Source organism: Saccostrea echinata, unplaced genomic scaffold (genome assembly GCF_033153115.1).
Source record: "Saccostrea echinata isolate AGI-Se365-2 ecotype Australia unplaced genomic scaffold, CSIRO_AGI_Sech_v1 ptg000015l, whole genome shotgun sequence".
NCBI lineage: Eukaryota > Metazoa > Mollusca > Bivalvia > Ostreida > Ostreidae > Saccostrea > Saccostrea echinata.
Genome location: NW_026889764.1, coordinates 2,401,330 through 2,417,384, shown reverse-complemented (window position 1 = coordinate 2,417,384; position 16,055 = coordinate 2,401,330). Strand labels below are relative to the sequence as shown.

The window sequence follows — 16,055 nt, the reverse complement described above, 5'->3', positions numbered from 1 at the left end:
ACTGAGCTCACTTAATATATACTGAGGCCCATTAACACATTCTGAATTTCAGCTTTGATTCGATACAAAAACCGGTAAACAGATATTAACAAGAATGCTAATTAACACCAAGCTTTCAATATCAATGCCTTTGGGTGAGAAACGCCCTGCTGTGTGGCCATGACTCAACAAGTTAATAACTGAGTATGACGGTAAAACACAAAAGACGAAGGACGAGGACAACATTTTTGTCTGAGGGTCCAACAATTGACGCGATCCTCGATCCTCAGTCAGTAACTTTTTCTTCTTATCTCCACATGCTAACGTGTTGACAAACCAAAACGATGTTTCATATGAACATGCATATTCTTTTCTGATACTTCAGAATAACGACTTCTAATTTAAGATGTGACGAAAGTTGGCCTGTTGGACCGATCTCATCGCCATAATCGGTTCCAGTATCAAAATCCTTCAATATCTGATTTATTGGACCTTTTATCTGTAGTATTTGTACAGTACTAGTGTATTGGAAACTATATTATTTTACATACATAATTAATGTTATATACACAAGAATATACATCATTTTCTAATACTTGAGTATCAGTTTTTACGGCATAAGGCTTTACATTCCAAATGTTTCTTTTAAATTTAATGAATTGTTCTTACGTCGTACAAATTTCAGTATTTTACATATTACATTTAAGAGGTATGGCCGTGATATTCATGCAATACTAATTTTACACAGATAGTAATGATTTCTTTCTTTTTTATGTCTTCGTCATTTCGCTTTCAAGCTGCCATTTTAACGAACGGGTATAATCTAAAATGTACTTTATTTTAATGTAAGCTATTAGAATTTTTCTTCTTACTAAAAATTGATATTAGATATATATTTATAAGAATATTAAGTAAAAACATTGTGATCTAAGTGTTTATCATCAAAATCTACTTATCTGCAAAAATGTAGAGTTGGGCATGTATTACCAAGTAATGTATGAATGTTATTTTTTCAGGATGTGCAAAGCTTCAAATTAGCATGTAAAATTGTCCCGTCTAGGATACACTACCGCGCAGAATACATTATCCGTTTATCATGGATTCTTTAACCAGCAATCAATACTTCTCTTATGGAAAAGAACAACATTCATTTAATAATAATAATATATTATATCTGTTACAAGACCACATGAGGTGCTGATAAATCAGGAAACGTAATTGATCCTGCATAAAGTTTGTTACTTTAGACGTGGAACGTTCACATTCCATTCTTCATCAATACGGAGGCTTTGTAGGACAGTAAACAAATATTTCCTCAGATGTGATGGACTACTTACCTCAAGTGGTGACTTTGTTTTCATCAGGTATTTCTTATTTTTATTTCTTCCTTCCACTTAACAAGGTCGCCTGAAATGATTTCATTTTAAAACACCTGTATTTTTTTATTTACTGAAAACGTATGTGGTAAAATTATTTTTTATTAATTCAACAATTCGTTTCAGTTCTTGTAGACGCAGAATATTGCTTGTATTATACGAAATCCTTGGCTTGGACCAGTTTCTTGTCAGATGAGAACAAGACATCTCTCTCCCCACGATACAAAACTAAATCGTTCTCTGTCTACTGTAGCTATGGCGAGTACTGTTGTGGAAGAGTCTGTTGTAGGAACCAAAGTAACAACAATTATTATATCAGCACTTATTACGACGAAAATCACTACATGACCTCGGAGGATGACGGACTGTAAGGTCATATATATATATATATATATATATATATATATATATATATATATATATATATATATATATATATATATATATATATATAATTATATATATATATATAATTTTGTTTTAAAATTCTTATGTTCTAATGTGATCATGGGAAGAAGGAAAAGTGGAAAACATGCATAATATCAAAGTAAAGCCAAAGATGCAACATCAATATACTCATCATATCAATAAACTTTTGTCTTAAGAAAGCGTTTTCATGGTGTAAATTTGGATGGGGATGGGGTGGGGTGTTGACAGTGTTGGTGAGTGGGTGCACATGAACAACAACAAATTAGTTTGGGATGTAATTTTTTTTATATTAATTATTTATGCATAATTTTGTATCTGGAACATTGACTTGTGCATTGTCGAATTAAGTATAACACCTTTTTCAAATTTTTTGTTTGAAGGTCCACTGGTGGCACATTTGGTTTAGTATTCGCTTTGGTTGTCGCAATTTCAGTCTGTGCATTATGTTGCAATGTTTGCTGCAAACAAAACGGAAGTGGAGATTCACCTTTTCCTATCAGACATGTGCCGACCATTGCTGCTTATTCTTCAAGTACGTTGAACGTGCATGTAGGGAAAATAATCTTGTATTCTATGATAAAAAAAAAAGTTAAATAAATCAAAAAAGGCTCTCACTCTACCTTGATTTTACCATTTGTCATTGTGAAATGAAAAAAAAAATCAAAGTTACCCTCAATGTTAAAACTAATGCAGATTCAAATACAACAGTGATTATGTGTATTTGTAGACAGTGGAACAGTGGTCATACAACAAACACCTGCACGTAACGAAAATCTTATCAGGTCAACAGCTACCTCAGGAATAGAAAGTAGACCAGAACAGTCTTCTCCATCCACTAGGCGAATGTGTAGTCATACAAATTCTCCCTCATATGAAATTCAAACATCTCGAATTCCAATAGATTCAAATGACTATGCACAGTGTTTAGATTTTACAGCTCCCCCACCATCCTATGATGACGTCATTTCACAAAATTATCCAATTTTGAGTGAAAGTGAAACTTGGAAAACTGAGTCAGTTGACATTAATTCTCATAGATAATGTTTATTTGCCGCAGGGTTTTTAATTAGTTTTTTTTGTGTGTGTAAAAACACAATAATGAAAAGGTTTCGATATGATGGAGATTACCCCCCCCCTTTTTTTTTTGCTCCTTAAAATTTTTTTGTATTTAAGTTAATTTTTAGAAAATACAAATTTGTGTCAAAACACTCTTCAAAATTGAATATTTGTATAAAAAGACTTAGAGGATATTCATTCCAATTTTTTATTGAATTTTGAACATATTTCTCAATCAGTTATTTAAATAAATCTAGTTAAGTCCATGCTTGAGGCATTTTAAAATTAAATGCACCTTACATACTTCCTATAATTATTGAAAAATATACCTTGAATATCTGGTAAAAGAAATGAAATTGAGACATGTATATTTCAAAAATATATCGTTTATTGTGCATCACTGGCTCAAATTTCTTAATTTTTTATCATTTGGAAAAAATTATAGTTGAGATCCAATTATATGCAATGCAGTTATGATAAACACATGTATGCCTATTTATTAAAATACAGTCCTCATTTTTAATATATACTCTAAACATTTCCAACTTTGATAAAATCAAACAGGGATAAGCAGGAAATATAAATCTGCATTGCTTTGTTTTATGGTAGATGTTTTATAATCAACGCTTTGGGGCGAAATATGTCCAGTTTATATATAATTGGCTTATTATCTCTTTGTCCTACATGCGAAGCGAAATCCATAGTTGTTACTTAGCTGTCAGTAAGAGGCTGACACACTTCAAGGGAAAGAGACCTAAAATTTCAAGGATTGATATTTGCAAGTTTTAAGAACGGGATAATACCAGTGATTACATGATCAACTGCCATAAAACAAAGTTATATTTCGATGCCGATGGTCATTGAGAATTGGTATCTACGCTGGTTTATGGCTCTTTCAACAACACTGTTTCCAGTACTTATACTGTGAAAAGAATATCTCCATTTGCATAGGGATAAAATTTTGAACTGGAATAGGTACATTTTCCTGAGGACGTAAATTCAAACGCTCGTTTTTGGCACCGAAAGTGTCGGCTATCAGTCGGATTATAAGGTCACTATCAATTGTGAATAGTATGGAATCTCGTAACACTTGGGACTGAAATGTAACCATCATCCTGTTACAGGGGCTATGAATGGCGTCAAGTTTATCCACTTATAAAGTGTTGAATTCCGACATAATTTATATCTATACTGACTACGTTGCAATCATTGTTATAAGAGTGCCCTGTTCAGACTCAGACTTATTTTTTCGATGACTCACGTAAAATTCTGTTTCCACAAAATAGTTGCTGCCATGAATAATCATATATGCATGAAAACAAGACATTTAGCTGGATGCATTTTATCAAAATATTATGCCGACTATAGCGCGCCATAAAGATTCAGCAATAATGGATGTGAGTTGTATTTATTGTGTAGAGGTCAAGACGTGAAAATCCTATATTACTTTTAAAAGATGCACGACAGAAGCTATTCGAAAACAGTCTAGGTTCGCCGACTTTTCAAACTCGACGGAAGATTCTGAGATAAAATTAACATGAATTTAAATCTGAAATGTGCTGCATGTACTTTACACAGCTCGCAGAGGCGGTAACTTAAGGTGAAAGAAATATGGGAGCGTTAAACTGCTATTATATATTGGTGTGGTGGATATTTTTCATTCCTTTGCTGGGTAAATAAATAGATCTGTTTCATGAGAAAACAATCTGATTCTGTACTGATATGTACAGCTACATATAATGATGTTGATATTTATCGATAATTATGCATGAATATATATACATGTAGGTATATGTAATATGTATACAATTCTTTTTCAGTATGTAAATGTTTATGATTAAGAATTACAAACATTTTAAAGATGAGTGAATTATTCTATAATTATTCAGTAATGGTTATAAACTGAAAAACTGTTCATTATGTAAGATAATAGACTAATATCTGACATACATGTATATGGTCAGCTTTAGTCTTAGAAATTACTTATAACATTTTACCAATGTCAAACACTTCCGTTTTGGGCATCTATAGGTTAACTTTTCTGCTTGAATGACTCTACCTGGCACGGTCCATAGGCCAAAGAAAACTAGTTTTTGAATTTACTACTGCAGTTTGTCAATAATAAGAGTTATTGAGCCACTGTAATATTAAGAAATAATTCTGGCGTCGGAGGAAAATTTTTGCTGGCCTGGTCCCCTGGCTCATTCTTGCCAAGGCAGTGTCGCGGAGTATACGAAGCATAACGGGCAGGGAACCAGGCTAATTTTTTCCCACCAATTTGCGTCACAATCAAAAGAAACTTCTATCATTTTCCTAGTGAAGGCAGTCAAAATTAGAGTAAACCGATTTAAAATTATCGATAATTTATTGATGACGTTTGTGATTTATTGGCTCAAACAACGCGGGAGTTGACGAGAAACTATAATTCATAGAAGAAAAAAATGGCCGCAAATCACCATCCGGAATACATGCTTAAGGAAATAAAAAAATTCTGTATTTCACTTTCTGGTGTCTAGATGCAAGGAGAACAAAATTCCAAACAGTTTGGTGTATACAAAGTTAAATTTGGTCCAGAAATAGCCAAGAAATTGTCAATTTAGTATTACATGTCTTTAACATTGGTCGACTCCTTAAAGCTGAACATGACTCGTAAATAGGCATACGCCATTTTCGATAATACTATCTTAGATATCAGCACCAGGGTATATTCTTTGCATTCGTTACACGTGACTGCTTTATTGTCACGGGTATCGGCGTGGAATGGCGACCCGTGTTCGTGCTGGTTATCTTGCATTACTTTTGTTTACATTTTATTGCAGTTACGTATATTTGTGTTTGTATACTGCACTGACCTGTGCAATTGTTGTAAATCTCTTTGGTATCTTACTTTCCTGCATTAGAAGAAGTATTACAGTTATTTTTGTCGCTAACAAGTGCTATATAGCATACGTCCGTCTACACCGGTGACGATTGATTACATTGAACAGTGACCAAGTGAGCGGCTCTATATATAGGGGCCCTCAGGTATAGCGCGATTCCAATTGAATATGGCGGACAGATTCTTTTTACGAAGCGTGTTCAGCTTTAAACAGGACTTTGGAGATAAATTTCAAAACTGTGACTAGCAGCTTACAAATTTTACTTTATTTTATTCGATGAACATGACCGAGGAAGTTGAGAATTTAAATTAATGACATGTTAAAATATAAATTAAAAAGCATCCGAAAAATACAAATTTTTATATTTTACACAAATTTCTGGTTGCAGTATGACCCCCCCCCCCCAAAAAAAAAGGGGGGGGGGTACGTCACAGTGTTAAATTGAGAGATTGCCTTAGAAGACCAGACTGTGTCAACATAGCAAAATATTCATTATGAAATGTGATATAGATGCATATATCCCTTGATTATGATCAATTATATTCAAGATCACGACCTCATGAAGCTTCCTTTTTGACATGACGTCACACTTTGATGTCACAATGCAAATTCATCATAATATAAAATAATACATCACATTCCGTCTCGTCATTTAATATAACATACATGTAACAAAGCTAAAATCATGTACCTTATGCATTATACAAGAATAAATGTCAACATGAAGCTTTAATGCATGGTTTCATACATTAAGTAAAGCTAAGATAGCAATATTCTCTGACCTACAGATAGATAAATGAAGGAAAATGTCATTTAGTGTCACTCCTTAAGGGTGCAAAACACAGTTTTATGTATGACGTTATCATGACGTTACTCAATGAGGGACATGCTAAAGTGACCCCCATAAAGAAATAATATGAAGACTTGCTACATAGACATCTATATATCAATAGAAAGATAAAATTGTGAATTTTATAAATATATAAATATATTGCATTTATCATTTACTAATAAGGTGTATTTGACACGTGAAACATGGGGGAAATAGGGAAGTTTATGCCTCTAATTGTAGTACACCTGTGCATTTTTAGCTCCCTTGATCACAAACAGCGCAGATATCAGAAAATATAAGTGCTGTGCATTTACATGTAACAGAGCAAGTCCTTAGGTTTCTTTTTGTTGTACTTTTAGGGTACATTTTCCAGCTTTTTAAAGAGCTACTTTACCTGCTACTCAAATCATGCAATTCTGCACATGTGAAAAATGAGTGATTTTAGAGTTATCTCCCACTATTAAAAAGTCACACAAAAAATAATTCTCAAAAAATATTTGTATACTTTTTTCATTTAATCTTAAGATAAGACTCTACTTTATGCAAATAAAAATAAAAAAGCTGCAAATTTCATGTACACTGCATAAAAATAGCAGGGAAATCCCTACCCATCATGCTTTTCTCTGAGGAAAACCCTGGATTTTATACGAAACTGTGTTTAGCTACCTTACATCCCAGAATCAATTAAAAGAAGATGGGCGTGTGATCTATCCAATTTTCAAAACACAATATTAGCAAAATATATCCCTTTCCTATTTCATAGGAATCCCGATACATCAAAAGAATGATAAAATTTCATGTGATAGATCAATGAAATTTTCACATTTCAAGTGAGCCCAGATTCCAGCCGAATGTCAATCTAAAGTACCATCGTTCTTAGGTGAGCGGAATACTTGCTAGTAGCTGTTACAACAAAAGGCAAGGGATGAGTGTAGTTAAACACATGATTCGTCTTTTATATCTCCAGGGTTCCGTGAATGTTCTTAATTCAAGTGTATTAATCAGTGTGAAATTCATAATAATGAACCATGAATTAATGAGATTTTAAGATCGGTGCTTAATGAGATTCTCCCACAACATTTGCTGTGATACATTTAGTTAACCGTGTATCATTTATGTCGATTTCAATTGAAGTATTGTGTTTTAATTTATAGGCTGCTAATATCCGTCATTGTTCATATTATTTAAACTGTTTTATTTATCAAAGCCTTTTCAGTGTTGTTTATTTTTCTGCATCGCCCTTTGTTTTCATTTTAATGTTACCTGTAGTTGTCAAATAAGCGGAGTCTTATCGTACAGGTAAGTTATTGGATTGAGTGCAGAACAATAACTTATAAGAAATTTACTGGACAAATGTAAACAAATGACATCAGAAAAAATTAACTGTTTTTAACCGGATAAAAATCATTCATAGCATAAATCAAACAATTTCCAGTCGCCCGCGTGGCGCAGTGATAGAGCGTCCGCTCTAGAGTCGAGATGTAAGGAGTTAATTATTACGTCGCGGGTTCGAATCCCAATGTGGGACATGGAGACCGGTTCTTCGGATGAGACTATAAACCAAGGTCCCGTGTCGCAGAAGATGCTGGCACGAAAAAGACCCCTCACTGCTCAATGGCCCTGAGTGCCGAGTATAGGTCAAGATTTGCAGCTCTCCACCGGCAAGTGGTTGCGTCTCCATATGAGTGAAAAATTCTTGAGAGGGACGTTAAACAAAAAACAAACAAAACAAACAATTTCCTAATCAATAGCGTCAACATGGATTGCATAATGCAAGATTCTCTTTCTTTTCAAATGCAATTATTTAGTACATATGCCTACGAAAATAACTATTTATACAAATATCTATAATTATTATTTATTACATATGCTTACCAAAATATCAATTATTTATTACATATGCCTACAAAAAAAATTTTTAGATGCAGAAATATGTGAATTCTACGAAAAAGTAATGGATTGGGATTGGAATAATTGGAATACTTCAGCAATAAAGAAAAAATATTCCAGAATTCGTTACAAAATTCAACGGTCCTCGTTTTACTGCTATTCTAACCAATATTGTTGTTGGAAGGACTGTTGCTACAAGTACAAAACTGAATCATACGAAGACGACGAAGATAAAACAAAACTGTAAGTGTGTATGATTAAGAAGTTCTTGTTTTTATTTTGATTTTCTGTGGATGAAATATAAATGAAAGCGTTCCTTTTTTTCAAACAGATCTACAGATTCTGTATGGGGTATCATTATCGGTGTGACGGTTGGATGCTGTTTGTTCTTAGCCTGTTGTGTACAGTTATGTAAAAGTGGCCACACAGCACAAACAACTATACCAATGACGGTAGCTCGCTCTGGTAGGTTTGTTTACTACACATGTTCATTAAAAAAATCTTTCAGTATTTTTGTTTAATTTGCAAGGTTAATGTTTCCCACATACAGAGAATATATCATAAATAGGACAAATTGTATATTGAAATGGCAGCTCTTTTAATATTTATAAAATTGTACTTATTATTAAACTTGCTTTTTATGTCATTTCTAATTAACACAGATGAAGACTTTTGACTTGGAAGACATAACTTAGACTCCATAGTTTTAGATTTCCTGGCATTGAATTCATTTATGTACTATTTTTTTTAAAAATGGAAATTGAGAACATGCAAAATTTTCTCTTTTTTTAGTGACAAAGTTACCCGATACCAATCATATAATACTGTCAAAATAGTTAAAGGTTCTATAGCCGTGCGTGCCCAGTAGTCGTGCACCATTTTAATTCCTGTGCGTGGTTCACATGATACAATTTTACATCAAATACGGCTGATTTTCAAAGATTTGAGTGGGAAGTCTTGCTCTAGAAATGAGTTAAATATGAGGAGGAAACATGTATGAATATAATATAATATAATATAATATAATATAATATAATATAATATAATATAATATAATATAATATAATATAATATAATATACATAGTTGTCAATATAAAAGCCGCCATTTTGTTATACTGGGTACACATTTCTTACAGTTTCTAGAGTTATTATAATACTTCAACCACGCAGATTAGCGTCACCTATGGACATGACGAGCCAATGGCCAGCCTAATCATAAGTGAAAGTCACTGGGTATTTAAATTGTTTAATTGGACCAAGCAGTATAAAAGCTGACTTGATAAATATTTGATAGTCCTTTTACCGAAGACGTAATTAGTACGTAGGAATACATGTACAGGAAGAGTGATGAAATAAAATTGTGATTTATTTTAATAAATCAATCTTTAAGATGATTATACCAAATAAATTCGAAAAATAATTGAAGAATAGAATTTCAGTCACCAGGGATTTGCTCATATTCTGTTTTTAGGTCGTCTGAGATGCTCAGGTGACCTATTTCAATCTGTTTTCGTCCGTCGGCGTGCGTCGTCAGTCGTTCGTAAACTTTTGAACATTTTCAGCTTCTTCTCTTGAACCGCTGAACCAATTTCAACAAAGTTTAGTATAGAGCATCTTTGGGCAAAGAGGGTCAAAAATTGTGAATTTCATGATCCCTGCCCCCCCCCCCTCGGGGCCTGGGGGTAAGTCCAAAACAATTAAAATTAATGCAATTTTCAAAAATCTTCTCTACTCCTGGACATCATGCAATTAAACTGTTGTCATGATTATAACATACAATGAGTTCTTTACCAAAATTGTGAAATTCATGGCCCCAGGATCAGGGGTTCAGAGTCAGGGTGGGGCTCTATTGATCATAGAGTGAAATTGCATAAATTCTGTATAAAGCTTCTTTTCTCCCCTTGTTTATTAAACAAAGAAACCAAGTGCATGGTTATGATTAGCAAAGGTGCCTCTTCTAAAATTGTGAATATCATGGCACTTAGGTTCTGGTGTAAGAAGGGGGAGGGGCTATTGATTATATATTGAAAATGCATCATTTCTTTGAAAATCTTCTTCTTTACTCTGGGGTATTTGGTAGATATACTATGTGCATGGTTATGATGAGAAGGACTGCCTTTTACGAAATTGTGAATATCATGGCCCTTGGGTCAGGGGTTCTGGTGTTAGGGTGGGGCTTTATTGATCATACAGTGAAATTGCATTATTTCTTTGAAAATGTTCTTTTTGCTCCTCTGTATTTGGAAGACATATTGAGTGCATGGTTATGATGAGCAGGGTTACCTCTTCCACATTTTGAATATCATGCCCCCTGGAGCAGGGGTTCTGATACTGGGGGCTCTATTGATTATATAGTGTAAATACATTATTTCTTTTAAAATCTTCTTTTCTTCTCCTGGGTATAAAGCAAAAAAAAAAAAAAAAAAAAAAAAAAAAAAAATAAATAAATAATAAAAATAATAATAAAAAAATAAATAAAAAACTAATGCATAGTTATGATGAGCAGGGTGCCTCTTTCAAAAATATTAAAAAAAAACATCACCCCTGGGTAAGGGGTTCTGGTGTTGGGGGCTTATTAGATATAGAGTGAAAATGCATAATTTTTTTTTGAAAATCTCCTTGGTATTAAGTAGTTAAAATAAGTGCATGGTTATGATGTTCAAGGGTGTCTCTTTCAACATTGTAAATTTTGTGGTGATCCCTTGGACAGGGGTTCTGGTGTTGAGGGGGGGGGGGGGTGTCTCTATTGATTATATAGTGAAAATCCATTAATTCTTTGAAAATTTTCTCTTCTCTTCCAGGATATTTAGCAGATAAACTAAATGCATAATTATGATGAGCAAGAGTGCATCCTCCAAAAATGAATTTAGAAGCCCCAGAATCAGGGGTCAAGTGAACCACTTGGCCAAGCTTTCTGATGCTGAGTAGGGCTCTATCAATTTGTATTCTACTGAGAGAAGTTATTCCCCTTTGCTATTTACCTATGATAATTTAATTTTTCATGGTGATAATTAATCATTGTAAATGATGTTACTGAAAGGTTTAATAAAGGGGAGGGGGCTATAATATTTACAAAAAGTTCTTTCATAGTTCTTAATGGTCAGGTAGACTTGTTAATTATAGATAATTAACAATGAGACAGGAACACCTTATCTTTGTACATTAAATGTTCTTCATAGACCAAGAAAGGTCATGTGAGAGGGAATGAGATGGGTTTATCAATTGTGCTCAAGCACTGTTGTTTTCTTTAGTTTACAAAATAATTGTGACAAATGGGGGCAGGTACAGATAAGTAAATAGATCTAGTTTAAGATTTACTAAGGAGTCCTATACTAATTATTTTGTTGATCCTTAATCATTATAATTCTCTTGCATTTGGGCAACATAGCTTCATCTATCAGTTTGTTGTATTTCATACTTCTATTGATTATACTCAAGTGACTGTTAAGGCCCTTGGGCCTCTTGTAATTTTTTTTTTGGCTGACATCCGAGTGCACGACTACTGGTCCAAAACAAATATGACTGACGTAAACCTCACTTGCTATGATAATGAATTTAATATAACGATTTGAAAAATTTTGAACAACCAGGAAAAGACAAAACATTGTATGTTAAAATATCTAAAGAAATAACTACGGATTTCATTTAACTGCCATTTAGCAATTGTCTTGCATCCATATTTGCTTTTCATACAAAAGAAATAAAATTTTGGCTTGGGAGAATCAAAACGTTTGAAGTTGGTTAAGTTCATAATTGGAAAGAAGTGAAGCATGCAGTGTTTCACAAGGAATGGAGGCTCACAAGGCGAGGACAATCCCCCGCTCTGAGAAAAGACATTTCTCAATTCTATAGGTTCATGAAAAATAATGCATTCTTTTTAAAAAAAATTAAGTTGTCAATATCATCTTTTACACATTTGCTTCCTTTAGTATAAATATCTTTTCTGCTTGAACTTTCAGTAAGGCATCTCTCAAATAGTGACCTAGATTCTCACTGGTTGCCAGATTAGCTCATCAATACTGAAATTTACACAGCTTTTCATTCACGGGTGAAATACACATGGGATAAAAATGGTTCAGAGGTCAACGAGTGACGCAAGGAACCTGTGGCTTATGTCATCTCATTGTATGTTAACAACAATCTAAAGTTGCTAATGTTATTAATTTCTTAACCAATGAGAATCAAGGTCACCATTTGAGAGACGCTATAATTATGTATCGCCGAGATTGTCACGCCTTACTGACAGTTCAAGCAGAAAAGAGATTTGTACTATTTTATTGAATAACTTATTGATACATAACTTGGTTTTCATTTATGTATTTAAGGTATGTGAAAAGAGAAAAAAAAAAGAGAGAGGTGTCACCCATGATTCGAACCTTCTCCAAAGCTCACGGTTAGGCGTAAAACTGAATGCGTTAATCACTACGCTAAGATTGGTGTGTATCAGCGTGCTTTAAATGAACGATTTAATGAAAGATATATACATAAAATTAAATTCGTTGCAGTCCATACTTATCACGTGATCACATACTATATATATCCTCACTCATTCATGTTCGATTATCGAGTCTCGCTATAACCTACGGGTATACACGTATATTTAAAAATGAGATAAACATTATGTATTTGATATTTTATGTATGTTTACGGTTCTCAATGTATTGATTAATGAAAAATTTATTTATAATAGACTGAATCAATATTATAATTATATAAGGTAATGCAAAATAAAAGGTTATAGCGAGTACCATTCCTAACATATGAGTTCTTTTCATTACTATCATACTTAGATTATTGTTTTATATTCGGACGAACATAGTGAGGGAGAATATAAATGTTCCTTTCTCATGTGTATATGTAGAATGGGTTCAGACTCCATTTTTTCGAAACATAAAATAGAATTTACATTTATTGTTCCGTCATTCAAACGTTAATGTAGAATGGAGATGACCCATTCATATTCAAAAATCATTTTTTTTATGGCTCCAATATACCCATTTTCCTCTAAAGATCTTAACTGTCAACTATAAAACAATTATCAATCAATAAGTCATTCAATGAAGTAAATGAGTCAAATGTATTGAAGATGACAATTACTGACAACATAATTTTAAAACAATAAAACTTTTCCGCGAACTTTGAAAATTGAGAAATACATGGTCATAGAGCGGGGGATTTTCCTCGCCTTGTATGCCCCCTTTCTTTTCACATAATAGCTTTAATGATGATAATAAGATTAATTTCTTGGTAAACTTCTTACAATTGTAGACGATGGAACAGTTATCGTCCGTCAGAGAAATTCAGAGGAGCCTAATGCTTCAGCATCAATGCCTCTTTTTCCTGACGGCCAGAACACAGTGCAACACTCCCGATCACCACTGGACGACAACAGCTGCTCTGAGCGTGCAGTTCCTGGCAATCAGTCAGACCTGGGGCCGATGTCATCTCCAAACGAATACAATAATCGGTCATCTCATACCACAGATTATACACTACCCCCACCATCTTACGAATATGTCATGTCACATGATTTTCCTGGTAGTGGGAGTCAGCATTTAAATAAACAAACAGATTAAATGGAAATATCCGAAATATGCATGAATTATATTACTTCTATGACCATTCTTAATCAAACAAATATATCTTTTAAGGACATTATCGGAATGGATGAAAAGATGAAACTCAGCTAACCCCCTCTCTTTGTCCACAAAAATGTAAAATCTTATGCTCGAGTTAAATTTTCTTTCTGAAGCATTTTTTTTTTATTTACAGTTTAACCTTTCCACATGTAAATTAAGGATTTTTGTCCGATAAAGGAGTGAAAAAAATCTTTTGCACATTTAGATCACTTGTTTTATACACAATGTAGCATAAATATCATAAGGTTAGTTTAATGTTAAATTTCTTTTAAAAAAATATGTACCAAGGCTACTGGAACCCGCAGAGCAAAAACATATTTTAATTTCTCAATGTGTGCAGGCAAATGGTTACATAGTGTTTCGTCTGAAATCAACTGTTGCTGGCCTCTCCCAATCCTATAGAATAGGGGAATCAATCAGCGGACTTGATCAGTATTTAAAGACCTAATTTTTCTCAACGACTTTTGAAGAATGTATTGATCATGTGAATCTGTTTTATATTAATACGCTTTCAAAAATGAACCCAGATACTATTTTAGAAATAGTTTTAAGAGTTTTCTATGCACATCAGTAAATAAAATGATTATAAAAATATACTTCTAGAGTCTGCCTACATTTCCTGTAATAGCAAAAAACTAATATTATATTTAATACAAAAGAGCATGTTCTACCTACACTTTCCTAATCAAAGAAGGGTACTGAAAAATTAGTTGATGATACAAGGTTATTTATCAATAATCAACATTTTGCATATTCTATTGTCGATACAATGACATTGTTTCCACAACCAGTCGGTTAGGTCGAGTGTTGACTGGCGTTTTTCATATAAATTGTAAGGCCATTATATTCATACATATTTCTGCGTTTATTATGACAAGGCGGTCACGACGGGTGTGACCAGTAGGCAGAGGATGCTTACTCCTTTATGACACCTGATCCCACTCTGATCATTTAAGGGGTTCGGTTTGCTCTGCATTCATATTGTATTGCTTAATGGGATTGTGAATGATTACAGTTAATGTTCTTTATGTTTCATTTTAACCGCGTCACATACAGCCATCTTTGCTGGTGGACAGTCTGTTCCTGAGGATACTTGTCGTTCGGATCTGATTTATGCATAATTAGGAAAAAGAATAGCGATATCATGCATACTTGCGGACGCGTCATACATACATCTTTTGAGTTTGTAAGGGACACAGATTATAAGGATTTCGGTTGCTGTTCCTTAGATCATCCCCCGGGATATAATTATTATGGCATACGTGCTATCTTCATATGATCAGCTTTGGTTCAAAGCAAACAATTCATGCGAAAAATTGCATCATTGTAAGTTTCATTTAAAATTTGCTTTTGAAAATAATTCTTGAAACCTCATGTCTACTTCTAAATTTTCTGGCAAAAACTGTAAAACTTGTGATGTTTTGATTACAAACAGTTCATTCATGAGTAATTTCACTGGACAAAATTTTTAATACAGAAACTTTGGCAACTCTTAACTTACAAGTTTCTACGGATTAAAATATACCCGTTTTGCACTTGTTTATGTCGGGAAAGCCAAGTGGTCACTCAATAAAAGAATATCTGGACATAGATTTCAAATTAACAAGCTTTATTCCTCCGGATCCATGATACTTGAACCCAATCTGATGTTTTCAGGGATGTTTGCTCTGTTTTCAATTTGTATTGTTGAGTTTGACTTTTAGCATGAAAACTGTTCGTTTTTCTTCACATTTCATTTACTATCATATGACCAGTTATGCTACCAATCAAATCTGCAAACCCGGAAATATTAATGAGCATCTGGTGCATCAGAATTGGTACCGTATAAAATTTACATTATGACCCCAGGTCAAGGCCTCTGCTGGTGGACTGTAAAACCCCGCAGTAGCTAAGTACCTCGGTACTAACTTGAAAATACGGATATATATTTAATTGCTATGGTAAAATTTAGAAATTTATTTCAAAATTAAGGAT

General features: G+C 33.4%; 2 protein-coding genes across 2 annotated transcripts; both read left to right on the top strand.

Annotated features, from left to right (window-relative positions):
* Nucleotides 1-1,075: 1,075 nt before the first annotated feature.
* LOC133187392 (uncharacterized) lies at nt 1,076-3,347 on the top strand. The gene is made up of 4 exons (XM_061322746.1): nt 1,076-1,343; nt 1,482-1,722; nt 2,165-2,316; nt 2,512-3,347. The coding sequence occupies exons 1-4, from the start codon at nt 1,304-1,306 to the stop codon at nt 2,823-2,825; spliced, it is 747 nt and encodes a 248-aa protein (XP_061178730.1). The 5' UTR covers nt 1,076-1,303; the 3' UTR covers nt 2,826-3,347.
* Nucleotides 3,348-3,726: 379 nt separating this feature from the next.
* On the top strand, nt 3,727-14,677 carry LOC133187393 (uncharacterized). Its single transcript, XM_061322747.1, has 4 exons — nt 3,727-4,512; nt 8,474-8,684; nt 8,773-8,906; nt 13,711-14,677. Exons 1-4 carry the CDS (start codon nt 4,452-4,454, stop codon nt 14,016-14,018), a joined length of 714 nt encoding a protein of 237 aa, XP_061178731.1. The 5' UTR covers nt 3,727-4,451; the 3' UTR covers nt 14,019-14,677.
* The last annotated feature ends 1,378 nt before the right edge of the window (nt 14,678-16,055 follow it).

What these genes read in the sequence shown, in the direction of transcription:
- LOC133187392 (XM_061322746.1), top strand. Translation starts at nt 1,304, where the DNA reads ATGGACTACTTACCTCAAGTGGTGACTTTGTTTTCATCAG. An exon ending in ACCTCGGAGGATGACGGACT is followed by an intron (nt 1,723 to 2,164) that starts GTAAGGTCATAT and finishes TTTTGTTTGAAG; the next exon opens with GTCCACTGGTGGCACATTTG. An exon ending in CATTGCTGCTTATTCTTCAA is followed by an intron (nt 2,317 to 2,511) that starts GTACGTTGAACG and finishes GTGTATTTGTAG; the next exon opens with ACAGTGGAACAGTGGTCATA.
- LOC133187393 (XM_061322747.1), top strand. Translation starts at nt 4,452, where the DNA reads ATGGGAGCGTTAAACTGCTATTATATATTGGTGTGGTGGATATTTTTC. An exon ending in ATTTTTCATTCCTTTGCTGG is followed by an intron (nt 4,513 to 8,473) that starts GTAAATAAATAG and finishes AAAAATTTTTAG; the next exon opens with ATGCAGAAATATGTGAATTC. An exon ending in GACGAAGATAAAACAAAACT is followed by an intron (nt 8,685 to 8,772) that starts GTAAGTGTGTAT and finishes TTTTTCAAACAG; the next exon opens with ATCTACAGATTCTGTATGGG.